This window comes from Protomyctophum bolini (assembly GCF_963924005.1).
Source record: "Protomyctophum bolini genome assembly, chromosome: 21".
In the NCBI taxonomy this organism is placed as follows: domain Eukaryota; kingdom Metazoa; phylum Chordata; class Actinopteri; order Myctophiformes; family Myctophidae; genus Protomyctophum; species Protomyctophum bolini.
This window is the reverse complement of record NC_137882.1, coordinates 12,942,254-12,959,342: the sequence shown is the minus strand read 5'-3', so window position 1 is coordinate 12,959,342 and position 17,089 is coordinate 12,942,254. Positions and strand designations below refer to the sequence as shown.

Here is a 17,089-nt window from a genome sequence, read left to right as displayed (position 1 = left end):
AGTTTAGGGTTGTATAACGTTGTACAACTCAATCAATCAAACGTTTGTTTAATCAATGTATTGCCCCATTGAAAAAAAAGAAATGGCCAAACTGGTACACCCGATCCTATTTAATATTTCCCTTATGTTTGATACATTATCTTATCACATCCATGGTATGAAAACAATGCTAAGGAGTTGCTTCAATGAAATGTAATAGCTTTAAGGTGAAAACGATATGTTTAATGGTGTTTTTTAGCGTTGTTACATTTATCATGCATGCCGTTACAATTATTCCGATATGCGCAGCAAATGTAACACTGAAACAGCGTCCACGTTCGGTTTAATAACTCCCGAGCTGTTGTGTGTATTGCGTGGTGAAAAGGCCGTGTGTTTGTGTTGTAAACAACTCATGTTATGTCTGCGCACACTGTATGTTGCTATGGCTGCTGACGTTAGCATGTGTGCTATCAGGCAAAAGCTGAGATAGATATGCAACTACTACTGGGGAAAATGCCATACAAAACACAACACCTAATTTCGGAATGTTATTGTGACCTATTGAGCACAATCAGACCATCATGATTTGCTTGCTGGACCTATAATTAATTTATTAGCATTAAATGTCCACTCGCCCATCCAAAAGAAAAGCAAGATGGCTGCGACAGATTGTGAGCGCGACGGACTACGGAGGCCAGGAGGAGCAGAGCTGGTGACGTAAGAGGCAGGCAGTGTTGCCAGGTTTGCGAATTGTAAGCGAGTTGCAGTGTATGCAAGTAGCGTGGTTAAATTCCTTGTTTCTCGGCGTGTTGTGGCACCCGTTTATCTGCTGGCTCGATCGTGATTTTCATAAAAGTAATATTTGCAGAGTAAATAAGAAACTTGAACGGCTAAAAAATAGGCTATGTCAGTTCGGGGAGGGTGGCGAATTTATTTTGCATATAGAGATGTGTGGTAAAAGTGTGGTTCGGTCGGAGATAGAGCATGAAGAATGAGTATGGGTACACCTTTTCACTTGTATATAAGATGATGATAATAAAGTAGCCTCCAGTCAAGAGGTGAATCTCAAACCGGAGCGTGGACACTGGACAGGGTGTATTTTGGCGTGTGTGACGTCACAACGGTGCGCGACAGTACTTCCCAATCCACAGACCACAAAAAGACAGGCGCTGACACTACACAGGGCACCGCACTATTCTCCCCCGTGCGAGCCTGCTTTCAAAGTCCAGCTCGGATGTACCCTGAGCCATGCAGGGTATATCGCCACGGCGCAGCCGTACTGCGCAACCCCATGGATCTTTCCCTTTTCTTCCAGCAGCCAGCAGACAGCCCTCGCAGGGAAAAAAATGTCCGAAACTAGTAAGTTTTATACTCTTTTAAAAGTGTTGTTGTGTCACGGAAGGTAATTGTAATATGTTTTGGGATAGTATTTAGTTGTTTAAGCTATAAAATGTATCATGACAGAGCCAAATAAAGAAAATAAGAAATGTTGTCGTCGGAGATTTTGAAGTAATGCTATCGCGTTAGTCCCTCGGTGCATTTCCCCAACAGGCAGCAAAACTAAACATGCGTTGTTGTCACGACGAATTTTAATATTTTAATATCTTTGGGATAGTATTTAGTTAGTTGTTTATGCTATCAAATGTATTCATGACAGACTGAGCCAAATAAAAAAGATCCACTGGCAGCCATTACTGTTGTGGTTTTTAAGCCCTCTTAAAACTTGTCACACACAGGCCACGGAATTTACTTTCAAGTTATTTTCGCGGAGTATTTAGTTGTTTAAACTTCATATATGTGGTCAATTAATCATTATATTAGATTATAATCAATCATGTCGGAGAATTCGAGGACCGTGTCGTGACTGTCGTCTCGCATTGGGGCGGCCACAGACGAGATGTACCCGTGTGAGAACTACCCTTTTTCGGCGTAGCCCGAAGCAATTCACCGCTGTATGATATGAATGATCCGTTGTAGATATGTACAGCCTACTAGCCTAGGCTACATGCAATTCGTTTCTAATTGTTTTATTTCCCCAAATGTCAAGTGCATTATAAATAACCGCTATTATATTGTTATTATTACTCAGAGATAGATTGTATAAATGGTACAATCTCTTAGTTGAACCCCGTTCCATTTGTACACTCTGATTTTACAATATACATTGGGGTCCCAGAGATAGAAATGCCATTATGGGGGTTCATAGCCTAATTCAGGTCAAACTGGGGGTCCCTTGAAATGAAACTGTTTGAAAATCACTGCTAGATCTGTAAAAACATTTTTATGGGGGGGTCTGTCCCTGGCATATCTTTTCTAATGGGGGTACGCAGGATAATTAGTATCATTTTGGGGGTCCTTGACATGAAAAAGTTTGGGAAGCACTGCTATAGAGGACTAGAAAAGTCCACACCAAAAATAGAAGATATACAAGCTCCCAACACGTTGCAGTGCGACATGTTGTGACTTCTGAGCTTGTAGATTGGCTATTTTCAGTCATTTATTAATTCATGTTATTTTAAGGTGAAAGTGATCAAACTAGCAATAGAATACAACCTGGCAACCTGTTGTAAAGTCATCATTGGACCACAACAGAACATATTACCCAAGCACAAAAGCCTTTTTTTTAACAATAAGGGAATTCTGAGTTGTAGCACTACTGCCATACAAATAACCTGTTAAGCCAGTGGTTCTGAAACCTTCATTTTCCACTGCCTTAGGATCCAAAGACGGGTGAGGAGGTGGCCTGCAGCGGCGGGCCTACAGCAGCACCACCACGTGAGACTGCCATGTCTGGAAGTCTCTGGAGCGGAGCCGGACTGCTGGCCTACAGCACCACCAGGCCTAGCCGAGGCCATACCAGACCATAGTGGTACAGCTGCACTGGGGTCTGGAGCAGGGTCAGGAACACCAGGGCCCAATGTGCAGGCTGGCCCGAAGAAGAGGGGGAGAGTAGTAGTAGTAGTAGTAGTAGTAGTAGTAGTAGTAGTAGTTTACATTTAAATGTAGTAGAGACTCTAGAGAACAGCCAGTTCATCCTCTCTCTGCAATGTGTAATGTTCATGTTCAGTGCAATCTATTTTCAGTTCAGTGCAATCTATTTGTTTGTGTTTAATGTTCAATGAATGTACTTTTTATTTATGTATTTGTGTTAATTTTCTACTGGAATGACTTGATTTTGACGTTATTTTTTACATGATTGAGTCTGAGATACGGTATCCTTGTTCAATGTTCATTCATTTTTATACTGAAGACAAAATAACAATAAATACATTTTGTATTTACAAAGTTGAATTGAACTATTTACATACCGGTACTCATACAATATGCACCGAAAGGGAAATTCTTGGCCGAAACTGCAGTGAATACCGAATATAGGAAACAGTTGGCCCCCCGAAAACCGAATATCCGAATATGATTAATATTATATATATTTTTTCCTACCATTGCTGTCATGGCCGTACCTTAAAGCTATCTGATTTATGGCAAAATAAATGGGTATGGCGAAACAACTTAAACACACAAACACATTAATCATGTTACCCAGATTGCCTTTTTTCACCTTAGAAATATTGCACGAATCAGAGCCTATTTGTCTTTGGACGATGCGAAAACGCTAATCCACGCCTTTGTTTTTTCTCTGCTTGATTTATACTGCAATGCACTTCTTTCAGGACTGCCTAAGAAAACAACTGACAGATTACAACTTGTCCAAAATGCAGCAGCCAGAGTTTTAACTAGAACTAAGATGAGAGAACATTTTACTCCAGTTTTGGCTTCACATGCACTGGCTTCCACTGGTTGTTTTTAGGATTGATTTTAAAATTATTTTACTTGTGTATAAAGCTCTCAATGGTCTCGCACCTTCCTACCTACATGACTGCCTTCCTAAATATGTCCCAAACCGCCCCCCTAAGGTCTTCCACTGCTGGCCTGCTCGCTTTGCCTAAAAAAAATGGCAACTAAAAAATACGGGGAAGCAGCTTTTTGCTTCTACGGGCCGTCGGCATGGAACTGTACTGTACCTTCGACAGGCAGCCTCTGTAGACATTTTTAAAGCACAGCTCAAGACCCACTTCTACAACATTGCTTTTAATTGATCTTTTATTTTTTGTTATTCATGTCCTCACTGTATTGCATTGCATTACTACTTGTTTTTTAATGTCGTTGCCTTGCTTTTCTTCTTTTTTTCTCCATTGCTCTGTAAAGCACTTTGAGCTGCATTTCATGTCATGAAAGGTGCTATACAAATACAGTTTTATTATTATTAAATAATCACTAGGGTCCATAAAACATTTCAGCTCTTTTGAATGCATTAATTGCATACACTATTCAGTGATATATTTTCTGCCTAAATTAAATAACTGAGTGACAGCATTTGTAAGATTTGTGTTAGATTACACAGTAAAATAATATTGTGATAAATGTAGCCTATCCATTTGGAGCTGAGAGTTGGCCTGGTTTAACCTTTTCATTCATGTAAATGCAAATGTGATTAACTGATTAAGAGTAGCATTCTGATTAATGAATTTCTCTCAGTTGAATTAACAGTTTATACTCACTTTACAGTAGGCTATATAGGCCTATATGTGGTTGTTTTAAATGTAAAAGTAGACCTATATTGTCAAAGTTAAATGTCATTATAGCAATAAACTTAGCCTATATGAAAACGCACTAGCTGTTAGCTGGCTGTAAAGGTATAGGCATACACAAATTAACCATGAACTTACTTAGAAGATCTACAAGCTCATAGCGTAGATCAGTGATTGATCGGTGCCTGCTAATACAAATCAAACAGCAGATGCGACAATAGTCTGTATTCTATCCAAATGTAAAAACATTTATCATTAAGTGAATAGGCTATATATATATATATATATATATGCAGGTTACAGGTAGCCTATATCCTTCCTTTCAGCAACTCTTTGCACGGAATCAGGACTCAGGTTAAATCAGATTCGACCATAGACTAGACGTAATAATAATAACAATAATATAATAGCTGTTATTTATAATGCACTTGACATTTGGGGAAATAAAACAATTGGAAACGAATTGCATGTAGGCTGTAAATATCCACAATAGACGGGCATGGGTCATAATTTCGTTCCGTAGGAGAAACAGGGGAAATTGCTTCGGCCTATGCCGACAAAGGAGAGGTAAACACGGGTACATCTCTCTGCTGGCAGCCCCCAAGGCGAGACAACACGGTTCTCGGATTCTCCGACATCGTTGTTTGATATTTTTAAATAGGATCTTTTATGATTAATTGACCACACATATGAAGTTTAAACAACTAAATACTACCCAAAAATAACTTGAAAGTAAATTCCGTGGGCTAAAAAAGTAGTTTCTAGACCTTTTAAAAACATTGCAGTCAGTGCGGACAAAACAGTAATGGCTGCCAGTCGAGAAATCTGAGCTCCGCTTGGCTCCGCCCAGCTCCACTCGGCTCCGCCCAGCTCAGTGTCCCAAACGACAGTGTACACTATAACGTGTACCAGTGTGCCACCTACGCAGTGTAGAACCCCGTTAGTGCCAGTGCAGTCACCACCCTATTCTACCTAGTATCTACCTAGTAAGTGTGTGCACCGGCAATTGAGATCCACCTAAGGTTTGGACGCTGCTATGTAGCAGCTGTAGTGTTTCCTATGCGAACGCTTATCCCAGCACTATGACATTTATCCAAACTCCAAGTGCATTATTATTAGTGTGGTTGCCCTAAAAGGGCAACCAGACTATTGTAATTTATGTTTGCTAGTCCAGAGCGAAACAAAAGACACTTCCAATACACTAGTCAAGTGTGCACTACTACGCATTCATGCTGGGAGGAGGGAGCACTAACGCTGCCTACCCCAGCCAGAAGTTTGGTTAAATAAACCGACACAAGCTAGTTTTGGAGAAAAGGCTACAACCGATAGCTCCACCAATAGGGGCCACCTGCCGAAGGAAGGGAGCGCGTACGCTGCCTGTATCAGCTGCAGCTAAGAACAGAACAAGCTATACACCGATAGCTGTTAATAAATGCTTGAGCTAACAAACATTAGTAGTAAGTAACATCAAGCTGGCCGTATGCTGGAGGAGCGGAGCGCATACGCTGCCTGCCCTGTACCAGCTGGGCCAACAAACAGTAAAGCAAGCTATACACAGATAGCTTTTTTTATCTTAGATAGTATAATAAGCGCTTGGGCTACAACTACAGGTAGCAGCGCCAGTTAGAGATCTATGCTGGAGACCAGCTGGGCTACTAAAAACAAGACAAGCTATAGCCTGTTCATAAACAGCTTTAACTTTAAACTACCGGTAGCTGCTGTGAGCTACGCTGGCAGCAGTGCCAGATACCCTGTGCTGGGGACCAGCTGGGTTAATGGGACCTACAGGTGGACAAACCAAGTTGCACCCACTGTATATGCAAAAAACTGTTAATGGAGCTTTGAGCTCCAGACATAATAATAATAATAAACTTTATTTATATAGCACATTTTCATACATAAAATGTAACTCAAAGTGCTTCACATTAAAATAAAAGAATATAAAATAATACTGTATAATAATACATACTGGTAGCAGCTTCAGCTAGGCCCACTGCTGGGGGCCAGCTGGGTTAACAACCAGACAGGCTATGTACACCAATAGCTATTTAGCTACAGACTATAGCAACATCAATATCCTGGGAGGACGCAGGTAGCTGCTCCTGTACCGGGCTAATAATAACAACAAGAATACAAGCTATTCGCAAAAGCGGTTAAGCTTGAATGCTGCCAATATTGGTATATGGCTTTGGCCAGCGGGGCTTGTCAAACAGAAAATGCCGGTTAGCCTTAACTAACTTACGTCATAAGTTATATGTCGACTGCTGAGAGTATGAAGCGACAATGCTTGCCATCAGCAGGGGCTAACCAAAGCTTGACAGTAGCGTGTTTATCAAACGAAGGTAATATTATGACAGTGTTCTTATCCTTCGGCAAGTCTTATAGTCGCTTATAATAAGCGCTAGCGTTCACAGTTGAACAAAAGTTGTATGCAGAGCAGGGAGGCGGCGCGAACGCAGCCTATACTCACAAGAAGTTATGCCATGATACAATAATCATATAATTTGAACGTCTGTTAGCGTTCACAGTCGAAAAAAACTTTTATGCAGAGCAGGGAGGCGGCGCGAACGCAGCCTATACTCACAAGACGTTATGCCATGATAAAAATATATATCATATCATTTGGACGTCTGTTTAGCGGGGATAGCACCACTTTAAACGATAACGTACCTTTTGTCCGAGGGGGGTTAGCCTTCCTTACCGGCGAGAGAGATTGGACGCTCCTGCGTCCACGTGAATCCGCGAAATAAACTCCATTCATCGAGGAGATAGAAAACCATAGTCGCAGTTCCTGGAGGGCGACCAAACGCTACTCCGACAGGCAGTCACGCCGTCACAGAACTACCGGCGACCAGGTACAGGCACCGTAGCTGCATATTGTATTGCATAGCAATACCTCGCAGCCCAGTGCAAATTTCTCACCACGACGCGCGAGAAAAATTAGAGACTGATCCCCTGCAGACTACCGGAAGATATAGACTACTTCGGGTCATCACGGGGTCAAAATTGACTTTGTTTGTATACAACACTCGACGACGCATGCGCGAAGGACATATTCATGCTTAAAGCACCGCCTCTGGCGGTCAGCAGGGACGAAATAGAACCATGATGTAAATAAAATGCTTTGTAATAGGCGGCAGCAGTGTTTATGTAGCCTAATGTATATGTAAATATATAACCATCGCGTGGCGCGCTCTGCCTGCATGCTCTGTGCTGCCTGTCAGCCTGTGTGTCACTCAATGCGTTAGTAGAAAGCAGGCAGCGAGCGACGGCCACAACCCTTTTGTGTTCTGGAAGTTACCTGGTCCATCTTCTTGTACGTGGGTGACTGGTCTATTTGGCAGCCCATTACCGCCACCTAGCGACATTATAGCGTTTTCATAAAGTTCTCGTGTAAAGGGTCAATAAAAAATGAGAACGCAACGGGACTTTGCCGTTTTATCTGGATACCATCGGCGTCTGAAAGAGGCCTATGTCGGTCAGTCAGTCACTGACTCATACACTCCTTTATCAAATTTCTCTTTCTCTTCCTCCTGGCAGTATGGTTTCACTCTGTTGAGGCGCAGAGCCCTGCAGCTGGAAGAGCTGACTCTGGGTAAAGACTCCACTGACTGTGCCAAGACACTCAACGAGCTGGGAGTCCTCTACTATCTCCAAAACAACTTGGAGTAAGACCCCACGCATACACACACTCAGACCTACATACAATACATTCTGTATATCAACTAATTTTGCGCCCTACTTTGAGAACCACTGATCTCAACCCTCCACCTCCAGGGCAGCTAAGGTGTTTCTGGCCCGCTCGCTGGAGATGCGTCAGCGTGTCCTGGGTCCCGACCACCCGGACTGCGCCCAGTCACTGAACAACTTGGCAGCGCTGCACACGGAGAGGAAGGAGTACGAGACTGCCGAGGACATGTATGAGCGAGCACTGGACATCCGCAAGACGGCCTTGTCGCCAGATCACCCCTCACTGGCGTACACGCTCAAACACCTGGCCATGCTCTATAAACGCAGGGTGAGACTGCTCGGGTGCGGTTAACTCTTGGCTAATACGTTTTCTTGACATTGCATGTTGTAATGCATCAGGAGTACACCTTAAGCATTATTCATTTTGATTTATTTATGGTTTATAGTTTTTGTATCTTTTTTATATTTCACCTTTATTTAACCAGGAATAGTCCAAAAGGGAGTCCTGTCCAAAACTGCAGCACACAAAGTTAATCGACAATAAAACATAAAATCCAATAAATAGATCTCAGGTTAAAAACGTTAATTTCTCTCCAATATGGCTGCTGTGCATAGAGCCTATTGGTGTCTCATAATACCAATTGCAGAAGTAGATTAAATGAATGAATGTGTTGTGTAGGGAAAGCTAGAAAAAGCGGCGCCACTGTATGAGCTTGCACTGGACATCAGGGAGAAGAGCTTTGGGCCCAAACACCCCAGTGTGGCCACAGCCCTGGTCAACCTGGCCGTCATCTACTGCCAACTGGTAAGACTGGTCAACATTTTTTATAAAAACTTACATTTCCCACCCTTAAAAGTTTATATCAATTTATAATCAATTAAATTGATTAGTTTTGATGAATTGTTGCATCCCTAGAGCTAACTATTATTGTGCCCTATAGAAGAAGCACACTGAGGCTTTACCCCTGTATGAGCGAGCTCTGAAGGTGTATGAGGACACTCTGGGCCGCTCCCATCCTCGAGTTGGAGAAACCCTAAAGAACCTGGCTGTACTCAGGTAACCGGGAGTGATATCAAAGAAACGGATAAATGACAAACTAGTCTAGGGAATCTCAGTAAAATCCACAAAGCCATTGTTTAAAAAATATATCTATGATTTTTACTCAGCATTGGTAATAGGGCACTTATAGAAAGAACATATACAGTACTTATGCCCTTTTTTCTGTATACAAACAATAAAATAGCAAAACAAACAATTCCCACCCAACATAACATTTAACACCCAACATAGAGACTGGATTGTACAAATAGCTTTGAGTTAATACATTTGGACTTGACACAAACAACAATCCCCATAGCCTTCCTCCCTCATGGGTTGTTGGGCCCCCTTCACGTCACCACATAGACATATAAAACAAGTCTAGGAACCGCAGTAGAATTCACAGAGCCGCTGTCTTTCAGCTACGAGGAGGGTGACTTCGAGAAAGCAGCGGAGCTGTACAAGCGAGCGATGGAGATCAAGGAGGCGGACCCGTCGCTGGTATGTGGCCACGCCCCATCTCGCCACTCCTCCAGTGGGGACACGGTCAGCCTGCGAGGACCCGCCCCTCTGCCACACGTCCACAGGTGACTCCAGCCCAAATCAAAATGGCAAGCCTCAGCATCTCCGGTTCACCGGACGGTTTATCTGCTTGAAGTGGGCGGATGCCTTTTTAGGAGACCGTAAGCAGTCTCTCCAATGGAAGAGTGACACGTGAGTTCAGCTTCTGAACGATCCTTTTAGCCAAATGTTCACTGAACTAAATATTAGACCTGATTGTCACAAGCCACACAATATTCCCAAGACTTTTTTTAATGAATTCTTTCTATGTACCATGCAGCAAAACAATCTCTAGCACCAGTAAACATGGGACGTGCGCGAGATCTACCGTCAGACAGCCCACTTAGGAGACCATTTGTAGGATTTGCCTCTTGTGGCTCCAATCAGGATGGTGTATCTTCATAACCATCTTTGCTCCAGTAGCCCTCCCGCCGCCCCACAAATTGCCACGGAACAGTTGGGAGGTCCTGTTGGGACAGGTCTGACTCTCGGTGCTTGTTGATTGCTGAGCAGAGACCCTGTGGTGTTTCATCAACAAAAGGGTATTTATTGATATATATTAATGTAATAATTATTTTTTATCAATGAAGGAATAATGTGAACGAAAGTGGGACCAGTCTTTTAAGGGCCTGGAATTCAGGTTTGAGTTTCTCTTTTATATTCCAAATTCAGATATCCCTTCCAATTTGCAGTGACATATACTGTACTGTAGCAGGGTATGGTTAAAAGAAAAGGCCCAACTTGAAAGACAGTTGGTTCAATACTTTTATGGCTTCCCAGGCATGGAATCACTCTAGCTAAGAGGGTATATTTAATATAGAATAAGAGGTGCTAATCTGAACTAATGACCATTTCACTCCATTATGCTGATTTTTGTTGGAGGCAGCACCGTGTCCAAGGATGGCTATACAATTATCATCCATATGTGCACAAGCTAGGATTCAGTGCCAAGAAAAGCAGTGGTTCGTGTTCCTTGGGGCAGTTCAAAATGGACACGTACAGTTATGTAAAGGGCTACACACACCGTCTGCGAACGCCGCACGTCCGACGCGCGTTCACGCCTCGCCTGACGCTCCGATACGCCACTGTTCTATTTTCCAGGCGTTGCCGCGTCGCTGCGCACCCGGTGTGTGTAGGGCTTAACTCTTGGTTGTTTAAATAGAACCAAATTGACCCTCATGGGCTCATTTGGTTCCATGTGTACATCCTCAGAATTAGATAATAGGGCTGCTTGCCCCCAGGAAATTGCCCCCAGGAACAGCGTTGGATGTTTAAACGGAAGGGACTGACATGGAAACGGCATGGAGAGGATGGCGCAAGACAGAGGGTGGAAATGATTCATCAATGGCAGTGTTCCGAAAGGCCTAAGTAATCAAGCAAGTGTGCCATACAATACCTATACCCAGAAATGGAACTAATCATGAGGTAAAAGAAAGAAAGTTACTATGTTTGTTTACCCAGGGTAACTGGACTAAGCTCAAGAACTTGTTTACAGCCAGGCCCTGCTCATAGAACATTTCATGGTAGGGGTTCAATGCCTTGTTCAAGGGCACTTCAGAGATCAAGAATGCTCCGCAAAAGGTTTGGCCACCGCTGCCCTATAGGTTCCATGCTGAACCGCATGGAACCTCATGATTAGTTCCATGGGAACTACTGAGGTGATTTCCCAGACATAACTAGGCACAATTCAAGATGAATCTATTTGAGGGGAAATCACTCTCTACATTGGTCTTCATGCAGCATTTATGCAAAGTTACATGGTATACAGTAGTTAAATGGGATTCATGGGAATCTCAAAACATGATGGTGCCACATACAGTATTTGTACTGTAAACATTCTGCCAGGCTTAATGTTGCCATAAGGGACATTCTCTTATCAGGAACCTTTAGTGCATAATGTTTTATGAGAAATTAATGTAATAAACTGTACAGCACAAATTGATGAAGCCCATATTCCGTCTAATAAATACTTTTATTGAAACCAAAGCGTACAATGTCAGTACTCTTAAGAGTAGTTTTACAAAGCTGAGTGAATGACGGGGCATAAACGGTTCATACAGGACACTTGCATGGACTGAAACCTTGTTCACCATTCACATCCCAAACTAATAATACCCATGAATGTAGCACCAATAGTGGTAGTCATGGTTTGAAGATATCTCATCCAAGTGCCACAGTTTTGTGACAAAACATGAGGCAAGTTTCATCTCACGTAATTATTTTCACACAGTTGGTGAACATTTTTCAATTTGCAAATGACAGAGAACCGTTAAATACATACAGTAATTTAGGAGATCGTTTGTTTGAAATGCAGTGGCTGCGCTTCTCATGCATACTTAATGCCTGCTATGAAGAAAGCACTCCTTCTGGGTTGACGTCCGGTTAGAACTTTCTTTGCGTTCACGTTTGAGATACGCCTCCATTCGTATGGAAAGATGCCAACTTATCAATAAGCAATGGAGCAGATGATCAGTGTCTGAGGTTGGCTTGGCAATGCATTTACAGTTGACGACGATGAAGATGCATGTGTCTTTAATAGCGGACATGGCATCTTTACCATGCCTACATCTTCCTCATCTGAGCCATCAACTCCTCCAGACTTTGTTCCGTCTCCTCCACTGACTCTACATCTGCTGTATCCTGGTTCAGACAAATATAAAAAATTCCAGTCATGGTAGAGCGGTTGGTGATGAATAAATTGTATAAAATCATAACATTTGATATTTAGGACCATTCTTAAGCCGAAGCTCCACTGCAGCCACCGGGTGTTGCGTCAACGCAGGGAATGTTCCCTTTTTAATCGATGATGGGTTGGGTTGCATTGCACTTAGTGATGCACCGAATATTCGGTCGCAGAAAATGGCTAAAAATGCATTTTCTGCCTATTCGGTTTCGTCCCGAATAGGCACAAAATATATCACCGAATAGTGTAGGCAATTAATGCATTCAAAAGAGCTGAATAAATGTTTTATGGACCCATAATATTGATTATTATTTAAGTTTAGCCATAACCATTTATTTTGCCATAAATCAGGTAGCTTTAAAGTACGGCCATGACAGAAATGGTAGTTTTTGACGCTGTCCGAATGCAACACAGTAGGTGGAGCTATGGCGTTCCATAGAAGGCACTGACCTTGTCTGGAATCGTGTAGGCTACAGTGATGCCCTCTGGGAGGTCTGGGACAGGACCAGAGGCGGCCTGCAATTCCTCATCAGTCACTTCTGACACCAGCTCTATACCTGATCGGAAACAAGGCAGCCAGCTTTTACCTATGGCATGCAAAATAACAGACTTTTCACTGTTACTAATGCAGACGTACGTCAACCATTTGACACTCATGTACATTGCTCACCCCAATTATTGTCCTCATGTACAACCTCTTCTTCTTTCACCGCCACAACTTCCACCTTGGGCCGCTCTGCCTCTTTCCTCTGGTGACAAAAGATGGTATGTTTTAAGAATTTATACTCAAAAGTTTTGCACCAGTGTCGCGGCCTGAAAATAGACAATCTACAAGCTCACGTCACAATATACCAGCAGCAAGCAGTGGAACAGATGGCTTTGTTCATTGTCCATCTGCCTCAGCTATGTATAAAATAAGTAAATGAATAAAACTTATGCAACATATAAACTACTAGACTATAGTTTGAGATAGGCTGAAGAAAAGACAACATGCAGAACAGTACAGGAGGTCTTTCTGGGAATTCAGAACACACCTTGTACTCCTCCTGCTGTCTTCTGCAGTAGCGGTCATCACACTGGGGGTTGGGCTTCATGGTCATGGTTGGAAAGAAGTCCTGCATTGCGTTGTAGCCAAGATAGTAGCTAACGGTGCCGAATTTTAACAGGTACCTAGACACAAAACATTAAACAAAAGGTTTATGTCAAAGTAACAATTTACTTTGTGCACACTGTAAGAAGTTAAGAACTTTATACAGTTTACCGTTTTGATACCCCTGCCCATTGGCTATAAATGAGATCTTACTTGAGGACATTTTGTACCAGGAGACCTGCAACCACACCCATGGTGGTGGGCAAGCTGGCAGCACACACCCCATCCTTTTTCAGTGTCTTCTCATCTATTTTGGCAGCTACCACCAGAGGAGGAGCACACTGTCAGAAAGAGAACATCATTACATCTCACTTGATCCATATGATCACATTTTGTATTCCATGGTGGTAAGACACATTTGTGCACATGCACAAATGAGTAGACATATAAAACAAAACGTGTGTGTGTTAAGTAGTCTTAAACGTTCAACCCTGCATCTCTCATTAATCTGGGCATGTCATTATAGGCAAACATTTGTGTTTTGGACGTACAGCAAAGCAGGCGGTCTCTCCGGGGATAATGAGCTGGATGTGTCCCGACACGGCGTTCTCACTCACACCAGACTCCATCCATATCTGACCAAGCTCGTTACAGGCCTGTGAGAAATACATTTACACCAACATTTAATTCACTCTTCATAATCACACACGCATAACATTGCTGTCGGGCAGAAACCTCTTATCTCCAGAGTCCATATTCTAACTTATTGTGTGATCTTTCTTAAATTGATCACACACACCCTTGATCACACAAAAGTATCAGATCAGCAAGCTCGTTTTGAGCTTGTCCATCTGCTACTATTACTATTTTTTAATTTGAATCCTGAAAAGTAACCGTTTTGCATGTAATGAGGTTTCCACCCGACAGAGACGATAAGCAACACAGTGTAAGCCTAGTAAGACAGCCATCATGCACTGTACTGACCACATTGATGGCCATCCGGGCCTCAAAGTTATCCACGCAGCTCAGGATCAAATCCACTGGCCTCCCTTCCTCCAGGCCTCCATGGCTGAGCGAGGAACACAGAATAATTAACCATGAAAAGCACTATGTCCAGGAAAGAAAAATAGACGGTTATAATAACGGTTTCACCGTAAAACCTATACCTGATGCGATCCATGAAATGTGTAAAGTTATCCATGGTGGTAATGTTGTAGTTGTGGGTCTCAAATGACACGTCGGGATTTATGTTTCTGGTGGGTAAATTGAAGAAGAACAAGATGTCAACAACAAAATGACTTGAGGAAACCAGTGGTAAAATTGTATACTTTGTTCTGTTGCATGAGAGGTGTACAGATTCCGATATACCCACAACGTATGTATCGGCTGGCCCAATACCAAATACACTACCTATCCATGGCAATACCCATGTGTAATTTAAACAAATTATACAGCACTATATATGTTCGTATTTGTGTAATAAACTTTGTGAACCTTTAGCGTGATACTGTCTCATTATTGTTCGCAAAGTTTATTACACAAATAGGAACATATATAGTGCTATGACATGACAATAAGATATGAGAAAGTACTGTGACTAATGCAGCCAAGCTGACCTTGCTGCCTCTGAGATGTCTCTCGTAGCCCATCTATAAAGTATGCTACAGTACAGGCCGTACACAACACATAGAGTACACTGTATCTCAAGTTCAAGTACACAGACAGATATAAAAGTGATCAGTATCACAACTCTATTAAGAAACCTGAGTTTACCTGAGTGTGTGTTCGGCTGCTTCCACTTTACTGAGGCCAGCCTGGTGGGGCTGGAAGAACAGCCGGTTCATATTGGCCAGCTCCACTTTGTCATAGTCAAAGAGGAGCAGCTGTTGAGGACATTAAAAATATATCACGGATGATGAGGCCGGGTTAGGGTTTTATTTCATAAACACGAGGTGAACATGTATATGATGTGATGCAGTCAGAAGAAGAAGAAGAAGCAATGGAATGGTTGTTATTACCTTACCAATGCCACATCTTGTGAGCATTTCAGCTGTCACACTACCCACTCCTCCAACCCCGACCACGGCTACTGTGTATGTCTGGATTTTCTGTTATCACATTTGAAAGAGATGAGCGTGGGGGAATTGTAATGGGCAACACTGAACCACTTTTAATGAAAACAAAACAGCAGCACTGCCGAGCTGTGCCAACCTAACATCATACATACCTCATAATTGTCCACTATACCCATTCTCTTTAAAGCCATCAGACGACTGTGTGGGAACACAAACAACATTGTGTTAGCCTTGGATCAAGACATGTCATACATGTATGTAATATATCTATTTTTACACTTGCATATCTACGATACAAAATAAGTAAAAGTCAGACTCGATAAAAATACATATATGATGATACTAGTCTTGGTCCAAGCCTAGTTTTATATTGACATATGGCATTTCTAAAGGCCTGCTGAGTAAACGTTGCAATGGGCGTGACCATGCAGTGCAGTGACCATACCACCCCATTGGCCCATTCCACCACAAACATGGCATATAACTAAGTAAAGTACAACAAGAAACATCAAATATCGTATTATTACCTGTATGGATTAGAATCTACAACCTCGGCACTCATTTTGTCTATTTTCTGTCTGTGCGGGTTGTGGTGATCAGCATCCTCCACGGCACCACGTCTCTGCTTACACTTGATCAGTTCATTTTCCAGCTCTCTCACCCGCAGCTTTAGCTCTTCCACCGTGGCCATCGCTTCACTTGACCCTGGCCGTCACTGACTCACTGTCCAAAATGCGACGATTAACTAAAATAAACACCTGTATGACACACAGAGACTGGACGACGGTGTACAAAAGTACACGTATACACAACTCCGATCAGCTGTCAGACTTGCGTGTTCCTATAAACAAAGTCCGGGGAGGAACCAGACTGTACAACTAGAAGCGTTCCGACCTGGTTTATCCGCAGTACCGAACTTCCGCGCCGTGTGTCTTGTTCCGAATAATAGCTGATCTACAAGCCCATGGCGTTTATATAGACAGTCTATTATTTATATTGACCATATCTGTTTAAAATGTAATTGTGCCGAAGAACGAAGAAGTGACAGTGTGTGTGCGCGCGCCGTTAAAGCGGTCCGACTCCCAGCTAACCTCGCGTCAACTCCTTGAGCTCTCGACCCACACTATCAAAGATCTGCTAAAAACAATGCATGATGATGCACCTATTAATAATTAAACCTCAAATTCCCCAGTGAAACAACCATGGACGACCAAACAACTCCTGTACGGGAAGAGCACAACTTTGACGTTGTCAAACTTCAAAGATATTTGTCCCTCAAGTCTAAGGTTTCAAACAGTGATGCACTGACTGTCAGACAGTACAGGTTGGTATTGCTTTTCATTCTCTGTGTAACAACATTTATCCATCGAGCTAATCCCTGCA

The 17,089-nt window shown here is 42.6% G+C and overlaps 3 protein-coding genes and 1 long non-coding RNA gene across 7 annotated transcripts in view; 3 read left to right on the top strand and 1 right to left on the bottom strand.

Moving 5' to 3' along the window:
* nphp3 (nephronophthisis 3) overlaps positions 1 to 11,700 on the top strand; it is a 30,785-nt gene extending 19,085 nt beyond the window's left edge. For 2 of the 4 annotated variants that reach the window (XM_080794220.1, XM_080794221.1), the window contains 5 exons: positions 8,109 to 8,236; positions 8,346 to 8,586; positions 8,938 to 9,063; positions 9,200 to 9,315; positions 9,720 to 11,700. In XM_080794220.1, coding sequence (XP_080650346.1) covers positions 8,109 to 8,236; positions 8,346 to 8,586; positions 8,938 to 9,063; positions 9,200 to 9,315; positions 9,720 to 9,888 — 780 coding nt within the window. In that variant the 3' untranslated portion in view covers positions 9,889 to 11,700. Of the gene's footprint in view, positions 1 to 8,108; positions 8,237 to 8,345; positions 8,601 to 8,937; positions 9,064 to 9,199; positions 9,316 to 9,719 lie in introns of those variants that run through there. The other 2 variants (XR_013966173.1, XM_080794222.1) reach the window with 2 other exon arrangements.
* LOC308336183 lies at positions 1,100 to 3,719 on the top strand. Its single transcript, XR_013966127.1, has 2 exons — positions 1,100 to 1,338; positions 2,697 to 3,719. It is a non-coding gene; the product is annotated as an uncharacterized lncRNA (long non-coding RNA).
* Positions 11,701 to 11,865: 165 nt separating the features above from the next.
* uba5 (ubiquitin-like modifier activating enzyme 5) lies at positions 11,866 to 16,541 on the bottom strand. Its single transcript, XM_080794224.1, has 12 exons — positions 16,234 to 16,541; positions 15,859 to 15,904; positions 15,650 to 15,739; positions 15,405 to 15,514; positions 14,798 to 14,884; positions 14,616 to 14,700; positions 14,183 to 14,287; positions 13,845 to 13,972; positions 13,576 to 13,711; positions 13,212 to 13,290; positions 12,992 to 13,098; positions 11,866 to 12,498 (listed from the first exon to the last, which is right to left on the bottom strand). Exons 1-12 carry the CDS (start codon positions 16,395 to 16,397, stop codon positions 12,421 to 12,423), a joined length of 1,215 nt encoding a protein of 404 aa, XP_080650350.1. The 5' UTR covers positions 16,398 to 16,541; the 3' UTR covers positions 11,866 to 12,420.
* Positions 16,535 to 17,089, top strand: part of acad11 (acyl-CoA dehydrogenase family, member 11) — a 34,629-nt gene continuing 34,074 nt past the window's right edge. The window contains exon 1 of the mRNA XM_080794223.1: positions 16,535 to 17,030. Within this exon, the coding sequence (XP_080650349.1) occupies positions 16,909 to 17,030 (122 nt within the window). The 5' untranslated portion in view covers positions 16,535 to 16,908. The remainder of the gene's footprint in view (positions 17,031 to 17,089) is intronic.

Excerpts from the sequence above, each read along its gene's own strand:
- uba5 (XM_080794224.1), bottom strand. The coding sequence starts at position 16,397 with ATGGCCACGGTGGAAGAGCTAAAGCTGCGGGTGAGAGAGCTGGAAAAT. Across the intron at positions 15,905-16,233 it reads GTAGATTCTAATCCATACAG|TCGTCTGATGGCTTTAAAGA; the intron begins GTAATAATACGA and ends GTTCCCACACAG. Across the intron at positions 12,499-12,991 it reads CCTACACGATTCCAGACAAG|GATACAGCAGATGTAGAGTC; the intron begins GTCAGTGCCTTC and ends TGTCTGAACCAG.